This window comes from Paroedura picta, chromosome 4, assembly GCF_049243985.1.
Source record: "Paroedura picta isolate Pp20150507F chromosome 4, Ppicta_v3.0, whole genome shotgun sequence".
Taxonomy (NCBI): domain Eukaryota; kingdom Metazoa; phylum Chordata; class Lepidosauria; order Squamata; family Gekkonidae; genus Paroedura; species Paroedura picta.
In genome coordinates this window covers 35977491-36001306 of record NC_135372.1, presented here as the reverse complement: position 1 = coordinate 36001306, position 23816 = coordinate 35977491, and the positions used below count along the sequence as shown (strand labels likewise).

Sequence of the window (23816 nt, the reverse complement as noted above, 5' to 3'; positions counted from 1 at the left end):
TTGAACTGAGTGGCTCCCCAGACAGCTGAAGATTACCCAGTGGGGGACCATTCTCCCTTCCTAACCTACTACTGGGAGTTTACAGCCTCCTAGATGGTTAGCTTGTTCAGATCAATACACTGGAACAATACAGTGGAACAGGCTTCCTCAGGTGGTGGTGGGTTCTCCATCTTTGGAAATTTTTAAACAGAGGCTGGATAGCCATCTGACGGAGGAGCTGATTCTGTGAATGCTCAAGGGGGTGGGAGGTTACGGGGGATGAGCAATTGGGATGTGAGTGTCCTGCATAGTGCAGGGGGTTGAACTAGATGACCTAGGAGGTCCCTTCCAACTCTATTATTCCATGATTCTACTGACTACAGTCTTCTGAGCCCTCTCTTTGTTACCAGCTCCTCCTGCCTCTAAGACATCAGACGAGATTTGCATTCCCAGACACAACTGACTGCTCTCTTCCCCCTCGCAGAAAGCAGAGAACAAAACCTATCTTCCAACTTGGCTCTCTGAGCTAGGCGGAATGTTCACAGACACTCCGTGGCGCTACACCCGCTCCATTGCATCCGAGGTCTTCTGCCACAATCGCAACGCGGATACGAAGCCCTCGCTCTGCTAAGCACACGGGGAACGCCACATGCTTCCTCCGCCTGAGAACAAGCGAGAAGAGAGAGCAGCTGCTGGTGTCCAGGCGCCACAGCTGCCGTCGCCACGACCTAGAGGCTTACGTAAGACCAGCGCTCTTCACATCAGCAGCGCTGCACAATGGCAGCTCTCGCAACAGACTGTAATACATGTGTGGATGGCACCTGCGCTCCGTACATCCCCTTGAGGAGCTCATGGCGCTTTACATTCAGTTCCCAGGTGGGTTTTCGGGATACTCCCAAGGCAAGGCAGCAGATTTACAGCATAATCCTTCAGGTCATTCTCTGAGTGCAATGTCCAGCTTCACCTCATCCTTGGCCTTTCCCAGATTCCCCACCCTGGCAGCCAGGCTACAAAATATTGAAGAGTTCAAGCAATACATCACAGCCTTTGCCCAGGGCAACAGAGGAAGTGCATCAGGGGAAAATCTGGCAAGATGCATTGCCAGCCTCCAGCAGAGACCGGTTGTCTCTGCTTCCACCAGAGGGGCAGCCCAGTGAGAGTCTGCTGCTGCAGCAAAGCCCCAAATCATTTTCTGACACCTTAAAGTCCAAGGTTTTTATGGTGGCAGAAGTCAATGCAAAGGGACCCTTGATCCATGAAAGCTTCAGGTACAATACACCTGACAGACATTAAATGGTTCTTTTTAGGATGGTACAGATAAAAGCTGTCGCCAGGTAAAAATGACAAAAATAAGAGTCCAGTAGCACAACAATGATTTATTCAAGGTGTGAGCTTTCGAGTGCATGCACTCTTCCTCAGACTAAAATAATAAATCTTTGTTGGTCCTTAAGGTGCTATTGGACTCTATTTTTGTTGTGCTACTTCAGACCGACACGACGACCCACTTGAACCCAGCTAAAAATGAGTTGGCATCAGTACATTTTCCGCATGGATCTGTACCGTTTTTTTTTTTTTACTGTCACATCAGGGAAAATTAATGTTAAATTGTTCAAGTTTAAAGTTAAATCGAATGGTCTCATGAACTGTGTTAATATAACTGCCAAACTGGATTAACTTTTCTTCCGTGTCTGACCATATAAGGTATCATCCCAAACACTTTTGAAGAAAGTTATATGTTTACTATATGAACTATATTTGTAAAACATTGAGACTTTTCTCAAATTTGTCCATAAATGAATGGGCTAGCTCAGGGGCAAATTTGCACCCCATAACCCAGTTTGGCAGTTATATTAATCCAAGTCATGAGACCATTATATTTGACTTAAAATTTGATCAATTTTCCATGAACTTTCTTGATGTGACAGTAAAAAAAGCAGGGTAATATAATACATATGGATGTATACAGAAAAACTACTGATATTAACTCATTTTAAGCTGGTGACAGTCTCTAGAATGACACGGGATTCCAAGCACTGTTGGAGTTATTGTTTGGGAGGGGAAGTTCAGCCCATGTGCCATGACCTCACAACCAAGCCCGACCCCATGTGAATTTGGCAGCTTCAGAGCGGTTGCCGGTGAAGAGTCATACTTCAGGTGTTCAAACATCAACATCTACAGTTCAAGGATCTCAGGTAGGAGATCCTGGGAAAGACCTTCTTCTGCCTGGGAGGACGGCTGCCGTGAAAGACTCCGCTAGCTAAGGTGGAACAAGGGCCTAACAAGGTAGAAAACCCCACTGATATGTTACTCTGCTTTTAAGTAGAAGGCAATAGCTCAGCGACTGAACAATAGACTTGGCCTGTGGGAGGGTTCTGGGGTTTTAGGTTGAGAAAGGATCTGCTATACTACCTTCCCAAATAAGTAGCAAGACAGACCAGAATCCTGACTTGGTAAAAGACAGTTCTCAGAAGTTGCCATGAATGTAGTGATGGCCATGGGCATAAACAATGGGCAAGAATTATAAACGGGTGCTCCGTGGGGGCTTTAAAGGGGGGATCAAACAGATTAATGCAGGAAAGTCCATCTGCAGATAGTGTCTACAGGGAAGCTCCATAGTTAACAGGCAGCAAACCTCTCAATGCCAGGGGGCAGCAGATAGGGAAAGTCTCTGCATAGAGCAACTGCCTGGGTCCTTGTGCGAAACATGCTAGACATAAATGGACCACTAGTGTGATCAAGCAAGCTGTACTTATGGAATGGACGTAACTGCCTCTTTTTTCATTCGCAAAATAATCTTCACCGGCCTCTGCTGCTACTTGCAAACATCAAGGTAAGAGACTCTGTGGAAGGGGGTGGAAACCTGTCTGCAGATATTCAAACAGGGCCGGAAAAAGCCTAAGCACTTACGAATCAGATCCACATTCCCAACCTTTGATTCAAGTGGGTAGCCGTGTCGATCTGAAGCAGCACAACAAAACAAAATCAGAGTCCAGTGGCATCTTTAAGACCAACAAAGATTTATCCAAGGCGTGAGCTTTCGAGTGCAAGCACTCTTCCTCAGACCTTGGTTGACTTTCCCATTTATGGGTTGGGTTTTTTTGCCAGCAAGTCACAGCTGTCTTGCGACAACCCCAAAGCATTTTCAAGGCAAGAGTTATTCATAGATGGTTTGCCATTGCCTGCCTCTGCATCACAACCCCTAATATTCCTTTGTGGTCTCGCATCCAAATACTGACCTGACTTAGTTTCCAAGATCTGAAGAGATCGGTGTATCCTGTGCTATCCAGGTCAGGAGCTGGTTTGATGCGATGGTTAAGAGCAGCGGCCTCTAATCTAGAGATTTGATTTTGATTCCCCACAACTCCACATGCAGCCAGCTGGGTGACCTTGGACTAGTCACAGACCTGTTAGAGCTGTTCTCCCAGGGCAGTCCTCTCAAGAGCTTTCTCAGCCCCACCTATCTCACAGGGTCTCTTGTGGTGGGGAGAGGAAGGTGACTGTAAGCTGCTTTGAGACTCCTCCAGGGAGTGAAAAGCAAGGTAAAAAACAACTCTTCTTCTTTATCACCTCCGCTAAAAAGATGGAGATGCTTTTATTTTGAGGTTTAAAGTCCCTCAGGTTGTCTGATACAGTCATGGGGTCACTTCAGTTTGACAGGCAGAGGCCGTAGGAAGAGCAGAAAACTCTCAAGTAAGCTTTCTACAGAAGATTGTGCGGAAGGAAAAGAGTAATGCATCCTTTCAAACTTTTCTGGAGCGCATGAAACTGTCCTAACTTCAGATTTAGGTGGCATCTTCTGATCTCAAACCATGAGTTCACAGGAAACAAAGCATCAAGATCATCCTTTGCAAGCACTATCTTAAGCAAGAAGGGCACATGTCCCATAACAGCCGAACAGCCAACCACACTGGGGAGGAGCAGCTTTCCCAATCAGTTCTGTCAATCCCGCTAGCAGCTTCTCATTCAAGTGGTTTCCTGGAAGACTTGTCTCTTTCTCAATGATCCAAGACCTTTCAGAGGATGTATGGCTTTTGCAAGAAAGACTAGAATCACCACTCTCTGGCAGATAGCTAAGCTCTTGCTTACTTGCCATGACCTCTGGTCATGAGGGTCAAGAGAGACCTCCCTTGCTTGGGGAGGGACCCCTGGGATCCTGTGAGCCAGAGTCAAGAGGCCGCAGGCCATTAATCCGTATGTCTGGCTGAGAGAGGCAAAAAAAAAATCAGACCCCCATGCAGCAGCTGCATAAACACAAAGGCTCTGCAAAAAAGAATAGCCGAGTCCTGAGCAGAACAAGCTTTCGGCCCGCTGCAAAATGCTGCTCTGGCTGCCAGGAGAACGGGGCTGTTATTGCAGAGTTCCCAAGAGCATGAGTCCCTAAATACTCCCGACAGAAACTTTAATCTCCCTCTCCCATAACCTATATCCTTGGCTTTAAGGGGGGGTGGCATCGAGAAGGAACCCTGGAATGAGAGGCCCGTTGCAGCTGCTTCCTGTTTGGTGTTCACAGGAAGTGCCACTTAACAAGGAAGCATCTCAGCAGAAGGGGGAAGAGGCCATCGCCACAGGCTCCCTTAAACCAGGGAATCAAAGAGCAAGAAGCTAATGTGCAAAGCTGATTTGACTTCTAGATCCAGTTCTCAGAGGTGACTAATCCTAAATTGCCTCCCCTCAAAAAAAAGACCCATCTATTCCAAATAGATATATTTTTAATCCCACCTCGGAGAGCACGTGGTTCCCCCTCCAACTTTTAGAAAAAGAACAGTCACGGTTTTTATACCCTGCTTTTCTCTACCCTAGAGAGTCTCAAAGCGGCTTACAAGCACCTTCCCTTCCTCTCCCCACAACAGACACCCTGTGAGGGAGGTGGGGCTGAGGGAGTTTGGAGAGAAGGACGACTGGCCCGAGGTCACCCGGCTGGCTGCAGGTGGATCAGAACCTGCTTCTCCAGGTAGGAGTCTGCCATTCTTAACCACTTGACTATACTATGCCGGCTTTTATTCTCACAAACCACCCTGTGAGGTGGGGCAAGGCGGAGAGACTGTGAGTGGACCAAAGTCGCCTAGTTTTGTGGCTGTCTCTCCAGCCCCCTAATCCAACAGTTTAAACTAAGCAAAGTGACAGCAAACACCACCACTGCGGGCACCCTAACGTACAGAGACGCTTTTCTGCAGCCGTGAGAAAAAGAAGAGCCGGTTGTTTGTATCCTGCTTTTCACTACCTAAAGGAGTCCCAAAGCAGCTTACAAACACCATTCCAAGAAACACCCTGTGAGGTCAGTGGGGCTGAAAGAACTCTAAGAGAATCGCTCCGCTAGAACAGCCCTAAGAGATCTGTGAATGGCCCAAGGTCACCCCAGCTGGCTACAGATGGAGGTCTGAGGAATGAAATCCGGTTCTTCTGGCTCTCAGGACAAGAAGCTTTTTTTGTTTTTGAAGTAAGTCTTTGCCTCCTTTAATAGCAGGGTTCCAACCTGCCTCCTCCTCCAACACGGCCTCCCTCAGAGAAGCCCTGCAAAGACTTGAACCCAAAGGAACAAACAAAGACTTGCCCTGAAATGAAGAGAACAGGCTCAAGGTTCCCTGATCAATTCTCATTTAACTTGGTGGCTGACAACATCAGCTGCCCTTCCCTCTTCAATACAGGAGTAAGAATCTTTGGCCTACCTTTCAGGGTTGCGCTTAGGATTATAAAACCATGCTTGCAAAGCACTCTGAATACTTCCGGTCAAGAGTTCTACCCCTTAAAACATAGGACATCACTGCTGTCAGGCTCTGCTCAGGAGCTCCTATCTGTGCAGTTCACATTTCTAAAGGACTTTAAGCTGACTTATTTTTGAATTTTGGTTTTAGAGTTCTAAAATAGTTAAAATGAAATAGTTAGCCCCGTTAACCTACCTACCTATGGCCACCTCTCCTTATGAGGAAAGAGACATGGCTGCTAAACTCAGGAGTTTAGAGTTCTTGAAATACTGGTCTATCTAAAGGGCAGACTTCTAAGCAGAGAGGCCAGCATATTCTTGGTTGTTGTTTCTAGGCCTCCTCTAACTTCTTTATTGTCTTGTCCCCACTCCAAGCAGTGTTCCACAAAAGCCCATCCTATTGGTGAGGATGCTCTTCGTCCTAACACGTGACTGTAAGCCAGCTAAGCTTTCCAAAATCTGTCTGACCTATAGCCTCCCTTGATTGTTTCAGGAGAAAGAGAAGGGGATGCAGGCCCAAGTACAGTCCTACCCTAGGCTCAGGGATCCATTTGCCAGTAATAAGCTTTCCTTCCCTTCCTAAAGGAATAATCACAGCCCAGGATACCGTTCCAGACACACACATACTCATGCCCAGAACCTCCATGACACATCCAACACAATCATACAGTGCTGCTTCCTGCCAGCTGCCCAGGTCACCTCAGTGGTCGGCTGTGTTTCAGCCTTCTTGGAAAATGGTTTGAGTCAGCCCTGAGTCAATGCATCCAGGAACAACCCACAGCTCAGCTTCTAGCCAAAACCAGGGTGCCACCAGGAAGAACAAGCCAGCAAGGAGCGCTGGACAGCCTCCCAACAGCCTGGCAACCCAATCACTATGAGGGATTCAATGATACAGAAAAACTGCTTCTGCTGAGAAATATTGTGGAGATAGGTCTTGATGGCCAGCTGCTCACCTTGCATGATAAGACAGCTTGCCGCACTCACAAGGACCACAGAATCATGCCTTTCTAGGACCATGGAAATCAGTGGGCTTGGAAAACAGTGACTTGGCTTAGGATGGTAACCTGAGCTTGTCTGAACTGGCAAAGAAGGTTGGAAGAAGCCTACCTGAAGATGTCAGAGGTTACATTCAAGGTTGGAAGAACCCTGACCCCTACCAGCACAGCAGCAGCAGGAGGGATGAGGGCATAATACAGATTTGGAATACACCTGCACAATCACTGCACACGCCAGGGATTTGGCACCCCCAAAGTCTTGGTTTTCTTTTTTCAGTTGTTTGTAAAGCCCCCAGCCTTCACAGCTATGGACAACAGCATTAAAGCAATCCAGGAAAGTCAGCCGGCATTCCGCCTCAGTATCCTTTCTGAGCCAACATACAGCCCACTGCTGTGACCCGCAGGCCTTCCTGAGCACTGGACTCAAGCAGGCTCCAAACTCCACCACAATGAGGACTAGCAGCTCTCTCTCCCTCTTTTGAAAGACAAGCGAAGGAATCTATACCCTGTGTGCCATTTCTGATTGGGTGGCAGAGTCCCCCACAAAAGACACACCCAGATCTTGGCATCCTGAAAGGCACAGCCGCCAGAGCAGACACCACAAATCCTTCAGCAATCCCGACTCAAGCTGCTACAAGCTGCTTCTTCTAGCAAAAGCTGCCAGAAGGCATGTTCCACAACAGGTGCGCCACTGTCTGCCAGCATGCATGCACCTTGCAGAGGTGACTCAGTCCCACAGAAGCAAAAGAGGCCCTCCAGCCATGGGAAATTCTTTCCCAGGCCTCTTGGAGGAACAGTGAAAGCAATTTGCTTTCTGAGGGTGAACAAATCACAAAGAAGAGAACACCCTAGATTATCTTGAGCCACCTCCCATCTGTTCATTTGGGAGAACTGTGATTGTCAACTGGAGTCCTCACTCCTAACCCTTCCTCTCCAGCAAGAGGGCCTGGAGAAAAATGGGCTCCTTTGTGCAGAGTAAAGCAGCACAAAGCCAGCCATGAAAACTTGACTCACCCCAGCATGAAAACGTGCCCCTTGACCTCAGAACCACAAGAGAGGAGGGCTTCAAAGAAGCTGCCATGCTCTCAACATGGCAAAGATGAATCTGGGCTGAAGGACTGAAGGTACTCCCACAAGGAAGAAAGGCACATTCAGTTATGCCACTGATGGTTCCTGCTAATAGCTCTGGAACATCTGGGCTTGTTTGTTCAAAGACAAGGTTTGACAAACCTCGGGGAGGAGGGGAGTGTAAAGATCCAACATAATTTCGTGTTAGTCAGAACATTCCTTTTTGCTTTAATCTGAATAGTCTTAATACATGCAGTTAACCAGGAATTATTAAAAATGCTTGAATTTTCCAGCTTTAGCAGCCAGCATCACATTTTTAGGTTCTCCCCAATTGGGAAAGTCCAGCTGTCACTCAACACAATTTCTCGGGCCATGCAGAAACTTCTTGTCCCATCATCCCCACGGCTAAACCTGCTTTAATGTTCCCCCACCCCAAGCCTCTTATTTAAAGTCATCTGTTCCTACCTCTTGGCTTTACAGAGCATTGTCTCACACACCAAGAGCATTTTTTTAAAACAAATTACTCGACTGGCAAAAGCAGCAAGAACTTGCCTACAATTCTCAGGAAGAGGAAGAAGAGTTGGTTCTTATATGCCGCTTTTCCCTACCCGAAGGAGGCTCAAAGCGGCTTACAGTCGCCTTCCCATTCCTCTCCCCACAACAGACACCCTGTGAGGTGGGTGAGGCTGAGAGAGCCCTGAGAGCTGCTCGGTCAGAACAGTTTTATCAGTGCCGTGGTGAACCCAAGGTCACCCAGCTGGTTGCATGTGGGGGAGTGCAGAATCGAACCCGGCATGCCAGATTAGAAGTCCGCACTCCTAACCACTACACCAAACTGGCTCTCTTAACACATCTTCTGCTCAAAAGCCAAAATTCACAATCTTCCACTTCCATGGGCAGGGCAAATGAGACTTTTGCAGAGGCCAGAAAGCAAAGACAGATGCTGACGGAGCAGTCAGAATACACTTTCCTAAGAACGAGACATTTAAGGTGATGTTCTGAGAAACCAGAATTTCACCCCAGACATCAGATTTACACAAAACTGATAGGAAACAGATCTGGCTACTTCCTCTCAGTGATGTCCATTTCACTCTCATATCTGCTTCCTTTCCTGGCTCAAGTTTCCCAGGCCAAGAAAAAAAACTGTCCTGCATGAGCCAACAATCCCTCCGCTGTGTCTTGTTCCATGTAGCACCTTGTCCCAGCCTCAACTTGAGCAAAGAGAAGGATGCGGTATCTGCACCTATCATATAAAGTGTGCTCAGTACGGACAGGGTGCAAGGAACCTTTGTGGTTGGAACAAAGCTGGAAGCCTCCAGCCTAACTTGAAAACAGAGGAACCATTTTTGGCAAAAGAAAGCCAGCTATTCAAAAGACCTCATGCTCACTTCCATCCACCAACAATCTGGGGTGTGTGAACTCAACAGTTCCTCCAGGCACGTGCCTAGACAAACGCTGGAATTAGGAAGCCCTGAAATAATGTATTTTGCACAGCTAGGATTTACAGAAAAAGCTATTAACATACAGGATCCAGAAAAGAAAGGGCTGATATTGGACTTGCTTTTAAGTGCCTGTCCGCTGACAGAGCTGCAAAAGGTAGAACCAAATTCATCCAGGGCAACACTGCCTCCAGTCAAAGACCATCCGTATTTAAAGTATAATATCACTTGTATAATGTGTGTGTGTGTGTAGGGGGTTCCTATCTGCCTACCATTACACAGAATAGTTCGTTTTAACATGGGGAGCTGCATTGTAAGAAAGAAATACAGAGCACATCAATGGGCAAAGGAAATCATGAAATACAAATTTGGAGACCATCACCTATCTGAGAATTTGACACTGCACAGGCAGGCACGCACACAGAAACACAACATCTGCTTTATTTTAACTTCTAAGACCTTTTTTTGTCAGGCAGAAGCAAATGGCAGCATGGATGGGAGACTGTTATTTACAAATTTTAAGCAGCCTCTTTGCCAAGCAAAGTTTTCCCAGTTCTGCTTCCCCCCCCCAAGATTTTCCACCTTCCTTCCACGTCATGTAATAACCCCCCTTTGCCCCTCCCCAAGCAGGACTACTCAGATCAACCATCCCCACAGCTCTTCCTCGCACCCTTCCCTAACGCCCTTTTCTTACCCCACCAGCAAAACTCCCCCAGGGAAGAGCAGCCCCCTCTTATCATAACCCTCCATTCATCTTCCTGGACTCAGCCCTCCACTGAATCGGACTCCTCTCCTCCCTTTCGCCAACAACCTCCACATGGCCTCTTAGTCAGTGTCATGCCAGCTCTAACCAAACTCCCCATGGGATGCCCCTCTAGGATCCCCCCTTCGCTTCGCCGCCCCCATGTTTCAGCCCGTTCTCCCTAAGCAGCCCACCCCTCCATCTCCCCCAGGGGAGGGGAGCCCGGGAAAGCTCTTCCTAAACCTCACATTTACTACACACATACACAACCCCCCCCCATATCGACAGGCCAGATAGCCAATCACCCCCCCCGCCTAGTCCCACCCCCACTTCCGGTCCCCTAAGAGCCACTGGCGGCCCGCCTCCCTCACCGTCTCTGACGGCCCCCAGCACAGCCCTGCGGAGGCCGGGCCTGCCGCCCCCAGCACCGAACACCACCAGGAGGGAGAACCGCGGAGGGCCGCCGCCGGCGCCTCCCACCGAAGCCGCCATCTTGGTGGGTGCCTGACAGGACCGGCCGCCTCCTACGCCGCCGCCGCCGCCGCGCGCCGCCTGGCCCCGCCCAGTGACGTCACCGCCCACCATTCGGAGCGGAGGGGCGGGGCTACACGGTGGTGGGGTTTTCCCGCGTCGAGCGGGGCGGCGGCGAAGGGGAAGCGTGCCGCGGTGCGTGTGCAGAGCGCTCGTCTAGGAATCGAGCAAATTGAGAGGTTGAAATATGTAGCCGAGTTGGTCTGAAGCAGCACGGCGAAATGGGGAGTCCCGCGGTATCTTTTAAGACCAGCAAAGATTCATTCAAGGCATGCAGACTTCCTCAGACTGCCTCGTGCATGCCCACGAAAGCTCACGCCGAGCATGAATCCTTGTTGGTCTTAAAGGTGCCGTGGGACTCCCAGTTTTGTTGAACAAATTAAGAGTTTGGGTGGTTTTTTGGTAAGTGAAGGTGTCCCAGGAGGAAAGGGGGCAAAAAGACGCCTGTGAGCATGTACGCAGCACCTCCCCCAGGACTGAAGAAACTCAACACGAAAAAGGGTTCTGTCCTCCATCCCAAAGTCTATAAGAAATAAAAAATTTTGTAGGGTGTATATATAAAATGAAAACATTGGACTATATGCAAGTTGATGTTACAAACATCCATAGTTATGGGAAATTCGATGGCAAATTGAAGTTGTGTGAATACAAGAACTGCGAGGAGGAACCTGTGGCCTCGAGCCGGATGGCTGGGAATGGCGGTATATAAACCCAGTTATTAATAAATAATAATTAAGGCCAGTTAATAAATTATATATAAAAGTCCTTTGCCAAATTGCCTAATGTAATCACACGGCATAGGAGAGAACAACACTGAGGTGTGAAAAATATACTCTGTTATATTTAATTAATGTCTTTGCAACCACTGAGGAAGGCTGTAGAAGCTGAAATGCAGGAAGCTGGGAATGTTTGCTGCAGGTTATATGTATAGCAGACATCCAAAACCTGCTCACCAGCCTCCCTTCCTCAGCATCCTAGCAGTGCAGACAGATGTAGGATTGTTAGTGTCAAATTCATAAATCCCCTCCCTTGGGGGTCAGGAAAATGCAAATTTCATTTCGTTGTGTGTGTGTGTGTATAAAAGCCTTAGGCAGTGTGGATCATAAAATGACAGCCTTTCTAAGCAGTTTTGCCACATTTCTGTTTTCTAAAATAAAACTCAAACCAAATTGTAGCTTTCCCTGCTGGAGAAGACACTTACTGTGTTTCCCAGAAAAGCACCAAATAGCAGCTTGGGTGCAGGGTCAATAGCACAATCCGTGCCCATTCACAAGTCAAAGGCCAAAGTACAGGATCGTGCTTCTTCATACAAGCAAAAAAGGAGAGAAGCAGTTGTGGCCAAGAATCTGAAAGTGACCACAGTAACCACTGCAGAAAGGGTGGAGAGCTACTTTTAATTGCCTGGAGAGCCACTGGTCACACCTGAGTGACCTTCTCTCTGCCCTAGGTGATGAAGCACAGCAGATGATAAAATACAGGTAAAGTATCCACTCAACTTTTTGTCAATATGAACTGAATTAATACTACTATAAGCAAGATTTCCAGGTCTGCAGAACTCATCATGGCGGATATTAAAGAGACTGGGCCAAAAATGAAAGATTTATTTATACCTACCTTTCCTCTGAAGACTTGAGAAAAGTTGTTTGCAGCAGTATTGGTCCAATACTGAAATAAAAAACCTACTATTCCAGAAATATCTTTTATACTTATGAACTACAATGACCCAGAACAGGTCTCAACTTGAAGGGGGGCTGGATAGAGACTATTAAGCCCCTTTTCTCCGGTTGGAAAGGAAGGCTGGGACCCCGTCATGTCATACCTCCTGCCCCAGATTTCTGGAGACTCATTTCACAGCATGCTTTCTGCCTCTCTAGCCCTGTCCTGACTGCACCACCAGCCCTGCCCCCTTGATGGTTAATGGAGGGGCTGTGGCTGACCGGTAGAGTATCCATTCCATATGCAAAAGGTCCTAGTTCAGTTCTCAGAATCTCCTACCAAAAGATGAGCAGATGGTGTGGAAGACCACAGAAACCTTGGAGAACCACTCTCAATCTGAGTCGATGATACAGACTTGGACAGACCAGGGTCTGAAACAGTAGAGAGCAGTTTCCTGTTGTTTCTGTAGTTCTGCCGAGGACTGAGCTTGAGGTCCGAGGCTGGATTGTAAGCCTGCACTGTAATGGGTTCCCACCCTGTTCAGCCACCCCAGCTGGTCCAGGCCTTTTAAAACCCAGGTTGAAGGTCTGAGGCTAAGGCAATAGGCCTTCGGTGGAAATGCCCAGTGAGTCACTTGGCCATTTGATTTTGCATGCACCTATTGGGCCACTGGATTTCGCATGCTTTCCAAATGGCAGGGTCTAAGCGCCAGATCAAAACCTTACCCTTGCTTCCATGAATTTTATCTGAGTACTGAACGGACCACGTAACTAGAACTGCCAATTCCAGAATGGGAAATTTGCAGATGGATCCTGGGAAGGACATGTTATACCAGGGGTAGTCAAACTGCGGCCCTCCAGATGTCCATGGACTACAATTCCCAGAAGCCCCTGCCAGCATTCGCTGGCAGGGGCTTCTGGGAATTGTAGTCCATGGACATCTGGAGGGCCGCAGTTTGACTACCCCTGTGTTATACCATAGAGTCCACCCAGGCCACTTCCTCTAGGAGAATGGATGTCTATAGTCTGGAAATGTTATAATCCCAAGAGATCTCCAGGAACCACCTAGAGGTTGGCAAGTCCACAAATGATATCTTAGAAATCCTTTTATTTGCCAATGGTGGTCACCACTGTGACCTACTGGAGTCCCCGGCTGCATAGCTGTTTGGGAGAAATCTCAGGAGGTGGCTTGACTCCTTAGTGTCACTGATAGAATAAAAAGGTAAAGGTAAAGGTATCCCCTGTGCAAGCACCGAGTCATGTCTGACCCTTGGGGTGACGCCCTCCAGCGTTTTCATGGCAGACTCAATACGGGGTGGTTTGCCAGTGCCTTCCCCAGTCATTACCGTTTACCCCCCAGCAAGCAAGCTGGGTACTCATTTTACCGACCTCGGAAGGATGGAAGGCTGAGTCAACCTTGAGCCGGCTGCTGGGATTGAACTCCCAACCTCATGGGCAAAGTTTTCAGACGGTTGCCTTACCACTCTGCGCCACAAGAGGCTCATCACTGATAGAATATAGCCTCCTTAACACAGATATGCCTGTCAGAATCCCCTAGGGACTTCTGCTAGGTTTTGTGATGTTTCATCTGTGATGTTCCCCAGATGTCTTGCTTGACACCTCAAGGTTGCATCCTGCTGTTTAGTTTATAACTGCTAGCTTTCTCACAGCTATTCCCCTCCCCCTTCCTCTCCTCCCTACTTTCCCCAACACCCCTTTGTAGTTTAGGTTATCCGGTATGTTGAGTCTGTGAAATGCAATTAGCTACATCCCCAAGGGTAGAGGGGGTGGGGTGGGGGCAAAAAGAACTTCACTCCGTTATCTACTTTGTCCATGGACAAAGCACCTCAGTTCTGTCTATGCATATGTAACGGATGTCTTCATTCTTAATAAAGAAACTTTCTTATATGGAATTTTGCCTTATTGGGAAATTGAGCACTACTACCCCCAATCTAGGGTTCCCAAGTATGGGAAAGGAAGGATACTCAGAAAGCCATTAGCACACTCTCCAGAGTTACCGTTTCATACAGGGGAGTAGATTCCTAGTCTAGAGATCATCAGTGGTCCATCTAGTCCAGCATCCCGTCTCACACAGTGGCCAACCAGTTCTTCTGGGGGGCCAACAACAAGATGGAAAAGACAGGTCTTCCATTGATTTTTGCTCCCCTAGCTCTAGTATTCAGATATTTACTGCCACTGAACATGGAAGTTTCCTTGGGTCACCATGATCACTTGTCATTCCAGGAAACTGGCAGGTTGGCATCCCTAACAGTGAACCCGTGCCTCCGGGGAGGGCGGTATATAAATATAATAAATAAACCAAGAATAAGAATGCAATAAGGAATAATTTGCTGCATATCAAACTTTATTAAACCATACAAAAGTTTAAAATCAGGGCTAAAGTGGCAATCGAGGTTCTGACCAGAAATCCTGAGCAAACATGGGTTTGCCACCACAAAAATCAGGTTTGGGGAACCCTCGATCCAGGACAACATGTGCATTGGGAGTTCCCAAGCCCAGCTCTGATGTCCGCAGAGTATCTGAAGATACGCCAACCCACACACAACTGGTACAATCAAGCCACAGGCTACAGATTTCCCACCAACCTGACCACAAAGTCCTTCAAGGCTTCACGGAGACTTTTAAGCAATACTGCCTATAGCTGACTGCTGGGGGCTCTTGAGCTCACTTTCTGGCCATCAAAGCTGCCGAAAAAATCAGGCCTCAGACTCAGCGGTTGATTCTTCTTTCTCCAGCCCTCTGGCAGCTCTCTTCTTGGCTTTCGGCTTCCCCTTAGCTTTGGTCTCACCAACAACCTTCTTGGCTCTAGCTGTCTTGGGCACAGCATCCCCTTTAGCTTTTTCATCCTGCTGCGGCTTGGATTTGACCTTGACCTCTGGAACGCCTTTCAGCTCAGCCTTGGTCTTGGGGCGGCCTTTCTTGGCACCGTGGGCTGGTTTTGCCAGAGGAGATTTTGGCGCGCTTTGCTCCTTGGTGGCTTTTGCAGGTTTTTTACCAGAGGATTTTCCCTTTGGCTCTGCCCCAGAGACTGTGGCTCCATCCTACGAGAAGAATCCAATGGTCACCACCATGCCAGAGCACTGTAGCACCCAAACCATCACCAAGAATAAGTGCCTAGCCCTTCTGATTGGGAAGGCAGAATATGAGTGTGAAGTGCCATCGAAGTCTCAGCCAACTTGTGCCAAGCTATAGGGTTGTCAAGGCAAGAGATGGGCAGAGGTGGTTTGCCATTGCTTACCCCTGCGTAACTACCCTGGAATTCTTTGGGGGGGGGGGTCTCCCATCCAAACACTAACCAGGGCTGTCCCTGCTTAACTTCCAAGACCATCCAGGTCAGGGGAAAATAGAACTTTCCAAATGTGGATGTATTGTCTGATTAAGGCAGTTCAGCTGGGCCTTGCCCTCCAGCTAGAATTTCATAACACTCTCTTCTTTATGTGTTAGCCCCCCAACCACCCACATTGCCCCTGTGACCAATGAGAAAGCCCTTCTACCACTTTCTCTCTGCCACTCATTCGTTGCAATTCTGTTCCATTTGGAAGCAGCTTGAGGTCAGAGAACATAAGAAGAGTGCTACTGGATCAGCCCAGTGGTTCCATCTAGTCCAGCATCCTGTCTCACAAAGTGGCCAACCATTACTGCTGGAGAGCCAGCAACAGGGCACAGAGGCTGAGACATTCCCTTGATTTTAACTCTTGGCACTTGGATTCAGAGACTGCCTCTGAATATGGAGGCTCCCTTGAGTCACCATGGGTAGCAGCCACTGACTAACTTCTCTGTGAATCTGTCTAATCCCCATTTAAAGCTGTCTACCCCTGTAGCCATCACAACATCTTCTGGCAGAAAATTCTACATTCTAATCATTCACTGTGCAAATTTGAGGGGGGGAGGTTGTATTTTTTGCACACACCTGTCACGCTGATAGGCTTGCCTTCACGACAGCCCCAGCATTATTGGGGAAGCTCAAATTCAATGCCTCTACTCATTCCTAAAGCTCAATGTCTTTTGGAGGAAGCTGTTTCAAGAGGTCACTGGGCTGGCCTGCAGTAGGAATGCTCGATTCGAGTCCAATAGGCCAGGGGTAGTCAACCTGTGGTCCTCCAGATGTCCATGGACTACAATTCCCATGAGCCCCTGCCAGCAAACGCCATGGACATCTGGAGGACCACGGGTTGACTACCCCTGCAATAGATTACAGAAGTGGTCAGTTTGCCACGCCTCCCTGCCATGCCTCCGGAAGTGAAATGTCACCAGACATGACATCATAGCAGGCTTGGGGTAGACTGAGGGAGGCAGTTTAAATCAGAGTAGGTATGCAGGCTCTGTCCCAGGTGCAGAAACCCCAAAAGACCTCACTCTTTCTGGGGGAGCAAGATATTAAAATAGTAATATAAGGTAAGGTTTCAATATTCATTGTGATTTGACAATATTAATTCAAATATTGATATACTAGCTTTAAAGCCCATTTCATCTTCAAATGAAATGGGCGCTAGATGTGAAAGGGGAACACCCCCTCCCAAAACCCCAAAAGGCCACCGCCCACCCTTGGCTCTCTGGAGCCTTCTCCCGACCGCCGGAGCGGCCTCGCCGCATCTGCGACACAGCGAGGCTGCTCTGGCGGCCGGGAGAAGGCGGTGCGGGTCACCCCGCACCCGCGGCTCTGTGGAGCCTTCTCCCGGCTGCCGGAGCAGCCAGGAGAAGGCGGCGCGGCCCAGTCCCCACCCGTGGCTGTTTTGAGCAGCCGGCCAGATTCCCTGGCCGGGTGAAGTAGCCAATGGGGAGCCGCGCGAAGCGCGGCTCCCCATTGGCTGCTTGGGCTGGGATGGACACTAGGAGGAGCCAATCAGGAGCCGCTTCGCGGCTCCTGATTGGCCCCTCCAAGTTTTTATCCCGGACAGGGCCCCCCCTAACTCCTCCCACACAGCCCTTACTGCTTTATTCAGTTCGCGGCGCTCCGCACTGCAGGGCTGTTTAAACACTAGTAATCAAGCCCGTTGTAAGAAAAATACAGTGGGCGCTAGGTAAGGGAGCCCCCGGCAGTCGCGCGGCTGGCGAGGGCTCCCTTGGCCGACGGTGCTGCGCATGACTGCAGAGCTAAGCATGGTACAGAGATCCACTTACATCACCAAGAGCTGCCTCGGGCTTTTTGCTCAACGCCTTCTTTTTCACCTGCTCAGCACCTGCAGGAAAATTGTTGCCGGGTTTTATCAGATGAAAAAAGCCAAAGCTATTTCCTACCCAAGTTGGAGCACTGGCCCATCTCAATCAGGACAGATCGGCAGCCAGGCTTTCCTTGGAGTAGAATCTCAGCACTAGCTTCAATTCATTCCTGAGTCAGGCCAGGGATGGACTCATAGAATCATAGAAGAAGAAGAAGAAGAAGAGTTGGTTCTTATATGCCGCTTTTCCCTACCCGAAGGAGGCTCAAAGCGGCTTACAGTCGCCTTCCCATTCCTCTCCCCACATAGAGTTGTAAGGTCATCTAGTCCAACCCCCTGCACTATGCAGGACACTCACAACCCTACCGCTCATCCACTGTAACCTGCCACCCCCTTAAGCCTTCACAGAATCAGCCTCTCCGTGCCCGTAAGCACCATAGCATCTGCCCACACCTTTTCTGGCAGCCACCAGTAGGGCTTTTGCCCAGTAAGGCTTCTGATTGGCTGTGCAGATTTTTTTTAACAGTACTTTTGGCAGCAGCAGCCATCATAGTACCTGTGCTTTGTTACTAAATTTACTCTGTGACAATTATGATAACTATTTTGAGGCTGGCTCCGCCTCCTGCGGCAGCCATTTTGTAACAACCATTCTGCAGCTGTGCCCACCACCCTGTGTCAGAATTCCAAATGTGTTTGCAAGCCCCCAAAAGGTTGGGGACCCCTGCATTGCGCCAAAAAGCAGCTCAAGCAGTAAGTCACTTTTTGGAAGCCCACTGGCAGCATTTGTGTTTTAAAGGAAAAACAAGAAAACGAAACAGCAGCATAAGCCAGAAAAGGGAATACAAGAACGCTGGGAGAACACTAAGTGAACAGGCATCCCTCTGCTGCCTAAGGTTGCCAACCTCCAGGCGGAGCCAAGCAATATCAGGAATGACAACTGATCTCAGGCAACAAAGATCAATTCCCAGGAATAAAAGAAGCTCCCTTGGAAGGTGGATGAGACGGCATTACAACCTTGCAGAGGCCCTTCCTCAAGCTCTGCTCCATCTCCAGGTATTTCCCAACCCACAGCTAGCAACTCTAGGGGCAAGCCTGGTGCTCAAGACACAGGAGTAGCGGCTTACCTTTGCGTTCAGGTTTCTGCTTGGGAGCCTTGGCTTTGGGCTGTTTTGCGGCCTCTGTCTTTGGCTTGGCCGCAGTTTTGTCACTAGAAGATTTCTTCTCCAGGCTTTTCCCCAGTTGGATTTTCTTCTTTCCTAGCTGCAGGAAAGAGCACCCCAAAGAACAGAGTGGGTGTCCCTTAATGCATCAGGCTGCCTTGGAGGAAGAAGACCAGAACCCAACTCTGATCTCTAGTTTGCAACCTTTTTGCTCCGTCCTCCCCCTCCCCCCCCCCCCACAAGCCTCTGAGCCAGCCCTGTTGAGAATTTCTTCCTGGAACCATCTGGATATTGAATTTTCATTTGCATGAGACCCAGTTATTGGAATCTAGTACTCGCAGACTAACCAGAGAAAACTACCTTTGATTAATTAAATACTCCCTTTCCCTTCTTTGTATATTGAAGCTCTGCCAACACCCTCCAATGGTATGGGGAAGGAGAACAGCTGCTGCAGAGGGGCACAGAAAATGTGGGGGAAATCTGACACGTGGATGTGTCACTGCAGATGCCTCGTTGTTTGCATGGTATAGAGATTAGAATGCTGGTTTAGAAAGTGGGAGAGCCACGTATGCATCTCCACTCTGCCATACAAGCTCACTGAGTGGAATTTGGGCCAGTCACCCACACGCAGCCTACCCCTCCCCCTCACAAGAGGTGTTGCGAGGACAAATTGAAAAGAAGTGAAACTGTTAGAAGCCAATGTGGGTCATCGCTAGGGAGAGAAGCAGAATACAATTGAAGTCAATAAATAAATAGTTCATCAGCTGTTTCTTGCTGTCTGTCTGCACTGGGATTATTTGGGGCTCTTCCTCCTGTAATCTGTCTCGAATTTCATTGAGAAAAAGAAACTATAAACAAATGAGAGATTCATCACTTTGGGGAACCAACCCAAACTTCATAAACTGCATTTAACCCAACGTCTAAAGCCAGCTTGGTGTAGTGGTTAGGAGTGCGGACTTCCAATTCAGCGAGCCGGGTTTGATTCCAGGGTAAGGGGCTTTTTGCACGGCTTCAAAATCGCACAATGGTTGCTAATTGGAAACGCTATTGATTTGCCTTAACGCACGACGTCGTAGACAATCTGCAACACTCCTGAAACCGATCAGCAAAAAGCGCTTCGTTGTAGCGCTTTCAGGGGAATCCCAAAAAGTGGATTCACCCTCCGGAAAGCGCTACACTCTTGCAAACAATCTGTAACACTAGCGATAAAGACCTGTGCGTTAACATTGTTGCAGTTTCTTCAAAGTCCCTCCTCCTGAGCCTGTCCTCCAAACTTCCGGTGAAGCGATCGCCATTTTTTTTTCTCCGAGCGAGCGGGGATAAACGCACCAGCGAGCCTCTTTCAGTTTAGAGGCTTCCCTGGCTTCAGTCCCTCCCCTTCAGTCACTAAGCACACACATTTAACACAGTCATTCAGCCGAAAATCGGCCCGTGAGAGGGGGGGGAGGGGGGATGTTTTTTTTCCACTCCGAGGCAGCGTGGCCACGATCAAATGACAGCTCAAACAGAGGCTTCCCCGGCTTCAGTCCCTCCCCTTCAGTCACTAAGCACACACATTTAACACAGTCATTCAGCCGAAAATCGGGCCCGTGAGAGGGGGGGGGAGGGGGGGATTTTTTTCTTTTCACTCGAGGCAGCGTGGCAACGATCATACGATCAAACGACAGCTCAAACACATTAGGCAGCTGGATGGGTCTCTCCGTTGCAACGAATCTACACAGATTCGTTACAATGGGTGTGTGTGTTTTTTTTTTTTTAAACCTTTCTTAAAGGGAAAGGGGCTGTTTGGGAGCATGCTAACGGCTGCCCATTGGCTGCTTGACGGCCAGGGGCGGGACGAGCTCGGCAATAGCGCTTCCTTTCTAGCGATTTCTGCCGAGACCGGAAGCCTGTGGGAAACGCTACAAAACGCAACTGGATACCACTACAAAGGCAGGTATGCATAACGACGAATTCCACTATTTTAAATGGCGATTTTTCATTCAGTGACCAATTTGCAACAAAGATCCCGGTGCGTAAAGCCCCTAAGTATTTGTCCAGCTGCTGCTTGAAGGCTGACAATGAAAGGGAGCTCCCCACCTCCTCAGGTAGTCATTCCACTGCTGAACTACTCTGTGGAAAAACTTCCCCTGATAACTAGCCAATATCGTTCTAAATGTAGTTTAAACCCATTAGACCAGTGGTTCTCAACCTTCCCTTTAATACATCATGTTGTCGTGACCCCAGCCATAAAATTATGAAAGTGTTCTTTCACAGAAAAACTGAACCTGATCAATGGCATAAGATCCACTGTTCATGATTGTATATAAATTGTTTTTTTCCCCTGGGGTTTCTCAGTTCAGCTCTGCCTCTTGTCCCACCATGCCGATCTCGCTCTTTTCCACTGCTCCAGACAGACGAACACTCTATCTTGATCTACCCCGCAAGGCTGTTGTGTGGATGGCACCCCCCCCCCCAGCCAAACTGCTTGCCCTGCCGCAGCCCCTGTGAATTGGTCATTCGACCCCCAAAGGGGTCCCGACCCCGGGTTGAGAACCACTGCATTGGACTCAGCACAAGACGACAGCCCCACACACAGCCAGTTCAGGGCAGCGAGAGTCAGAATTCAGACTGACAAGCATAAACATTGGTGAATAGGTTGGTGTTGTCTTACCTTGAAGCTTCCGGACGCCCCCCTTGCAGATGATCGGGGAGGCCTCTCCAGGTATCCTTGGTTTACTCCTTTCATCAAGGCCTGCTTGAGATAGTATTTGAGTCTAACAGCATTGACAAATGGATACGTGTGGAGGATATAACGCTTTATGGCAAAGACAGAAACACCTTTTGGCTGACAAAGGACCTGCACAGCTTCGAGCACCATAGTCAGAGTGGACGGATGGTGAAGCCGGGAGATGCTGTACGGAGCGCGGATGCTGGGTTTCCTGGGAACTGAAACCAGGCTTTTTTTCAGAAGAGCTGGACATGACTGTTCACCAGCAGAAAGCCCCCTTCTCTGAATTAATCCCATCACCCCTAAACAGCAAATGCCCACATCACTTAAAATCAGCAGAATGAAGCAGCTCCCTTGAGAAGATGAGATGGTTATTTGTACCCTCACAGAATCATAGAGTTGGAAGGGGCCATACAGGCTCAACGCAGGATCAGCCCAAAGCATCCTAAAGCATCCTGCTTTTTATTACCCAAAAGAAACTCAAAGCAGCCTTCAATGACCTACCCTTCCTCTCCCCACAACAGATATCCTGTCAGGTAGGGGAGGCTGACATTGCTCTGAGAGAAATGTGACTTGTCCAAGGTCACAGCTGGATGAAGGCTGAGAAGTGGGAAGTCAAACCTGGTTACCCAGATTAGAGGCCACAGCTCTTAACCACTCCACCAAGCTATTCCCCCTCCTGAAAGGAGTCCTGGTACAAACAATGACAGACAATTCATATCTTGAACCCAGGGTACTAGGAAAACCCGCAAGCTTTCTCAAAGCTTTAAAAGGAAATGTAAAACCTTAGACATGTCGTTTATAGTTTAAGGAAGTCTGAGAGGCACTGAGGAGTTCTGCCTCAAAATGGATAAATAAATAAAGCCAGCCCTATTGAATTCAACACTGCTTCCACTCCTGTCAACACACACTACACAGGCACGCAGTCTCCAATTGTGTTGAACCTGCGTGAGCGCTCTTGGAATTCTGAGAATGGGAAGTGGCTTCTGGCGCAACATGGCTGCCATGTGCTGCTTGGGGTAATCACAAAATGGCGGGAGGTTATAGGCCAAATGTTCTCTTATGCTAGAGGCAGCTATATCTGAATGGGTCTTCCTTCCAAATACAAAGGAGTGGTGGCTCTAGATTCTTCTGAAGTACCTCCTGGCTTCTGTGTGGTGAAGGAAAGCCAGGACTAGCTATCTGCTTAAGAGAAGGAAATGGGTACCATGTTGCCCCGGGAAGGGAAGTCACTGGTCTAAGAGCTGAGGACTCCTAATCTGGAGAGCCATGTTTGATTCCCCACTGCTTGGGACTAGTTAGTGCTGTTCTCAGAGCAGTTCTCAGAGCAGTTCTGTCAGAGCTCTCCCAGCCCCACCTACCTCACAGTGTGTCTGTTGTGGGGAGAGAAAAGGGAAGGCGAATGTAAGCCACTTTGAGACCCCTTTAGGTAGTGAAGAACAGGATATAAAAACCAACTCTATTTCTTTATAAATATAGAATATAACTACATATGCAAAGAAAAGGTAGATTTGCTAAATGCAAAAAATGTGTTGCATCCAAGCGTTTTGGTACAGAGACTGCAATGCCTTCTACCACTATACAAAAAGTGTGCGGGACTTCCTTTTTTTACCTTATTACATTAGAAAATATACCCTCAGACAACGAAAGTATGTACATTCATTTAAAGGTTTCCTCGGGCACCTCAGCAATGCTTTTGAAACTCTGAATGCCTCCTCAGTGATTTTATTAGTATCTGTTGACTGTAGCAATTAATTCCATTAATTTCCCGGGTACCTTTTACTGTTTTTCCCAATTCAAAAGAATTCCTGTTATATGGCTGGTTTTGCTTTCACAGCCACTCAGTAATTGAGAAGCTGAAAATTATACTAATAATGAAACAGGTTATTAGCTTTGGACAGAGTCAAAGCCTTCTTTCAAGGGTAGAAGCCAGGATAATATAGTAGTTAGTTACTATCCTACAGGAAAACCCAGGCCCAAATCCCTACTCTGACACAAAACACACGAGGTAACCTTGGATTAATAATTCCTTCAACCTAACCTGCTGAACAAGGTGGTTGTAGAAACAGAACAGAAAGGGAAAAGCCTATATCAACCACTTTAAGCCTTTTAAAAAGAACAGACAGGATTAAAAAAAAACCCACCAGTAACTCAAAAAGCTAGTAAGTGCAGTCTTGTACACAAACTAAGCCATCTGAAGCCATCTTTCAAATATCACCCTTGGAGACAACAACACAAGCTTCTAAAAAGGCAAATTCTAACAATAATTACCTGGTGCTGAAGCCATTTAAGAAGCCCACTTCCTTCTAGTCAACTCTCAGAAGATCTGGAGGAAATACAGCATGTGCTCCTTTTTTATTTTCCAGACTTTCCCTCAAGGGTCTCTGGCTCTAAAGGGTTGGAGGTAGTAGCAGCAGCTAATTGTGACTTTCCTATAAATCCTGCGGCCCCAATCCTGCAACAGACTAACTCTGAGCTTCTTTATGGATAGATAGAAATATGCTGCTGAAGCTTTTCATGGGGGGGGGGGGGGGGAAGCAAACAAAATCACCTGGTAAAAAAGCGGTCATTATGCCTGGGTTAAAGGGAAAGAGAAGGTCATATCAAAACATTCCATCTTGTCAGGTTGTGGAAGTCAAATTGGGTTAGCATTTGG

At 48.1% G+C, this 23816-nt stretch overlaps 3 protein-coding genes across 3 annotated transcripts in view; 1 reads left to right on the top strand and 2 right to left on the bottom strand.

The window, feature by feature from the left end:
• The window catches only part of MAP1S (microtubule associated protein 1S), a 30544-nt gene extending 20068 nt beyond the window's left edge, over positions 1-10476 (bottom strand). Inside the window, exon 1 of the mRNA XM_077332397.1 lies at positions 10296-10476. Coding sequence (XP_077188512.1) covers positions 10296-10416 — 121 coding nt within the window. The 5' untranslated portion in view covers positions 10417-10476. The remainder of the gene's footprint in view (positions 1-10295) is intronic.
• The window catches only part of GADD45B (growth arrest and DNA damage inducible beta), a 115669-nt gene that overhangs the window by 34915 nt on the left and 56938 nt on the right, over positions 1-23816 (top strand). The gene's annotated exons all lie outside the window — the stretch shown is intronic.
• On the bottom strand, positions 14455-23673 carry H1-8 (H1.8 linker histone). The gene is made up of 5 exons (XM_077336280.1): positions 23432-23673; positions 21104-21378; positions 18415-18550; positions 17253-17311; positions 14455-15172 (listed from the first exon to the last, which is right to left on the bottom strand). The coding sequence occupies exons 1-5, from the start codon at positions 23445-23447 to the stop codon at positions 14828-14830; spliced, it is 831 nt and encodes a 276-aa protein (XP_077192395.1). The 5' UTR covers positions 23448-23673; the 3' UTR covers positions 14455-14827.

Coding starts and splice junctions, on each gene's coding strand:
- H1-8 (XM_077336280.1), bottom strand. Junction 17,312..18,414: donor GCAGAAACCTGAACGCAAAG/GTAAGCCGCTAC, acceptor ATTTTCCTGCAG/GTGCTGAGCAGGTGAAAAAG. Junction 15,173..17,252: donor CCGAGGCAGCTCTTGGTGAT/GTAAGTGGATCT, acceptor TTCTTCTCGTAG/GATGGAGCCACAGTCTCTGG.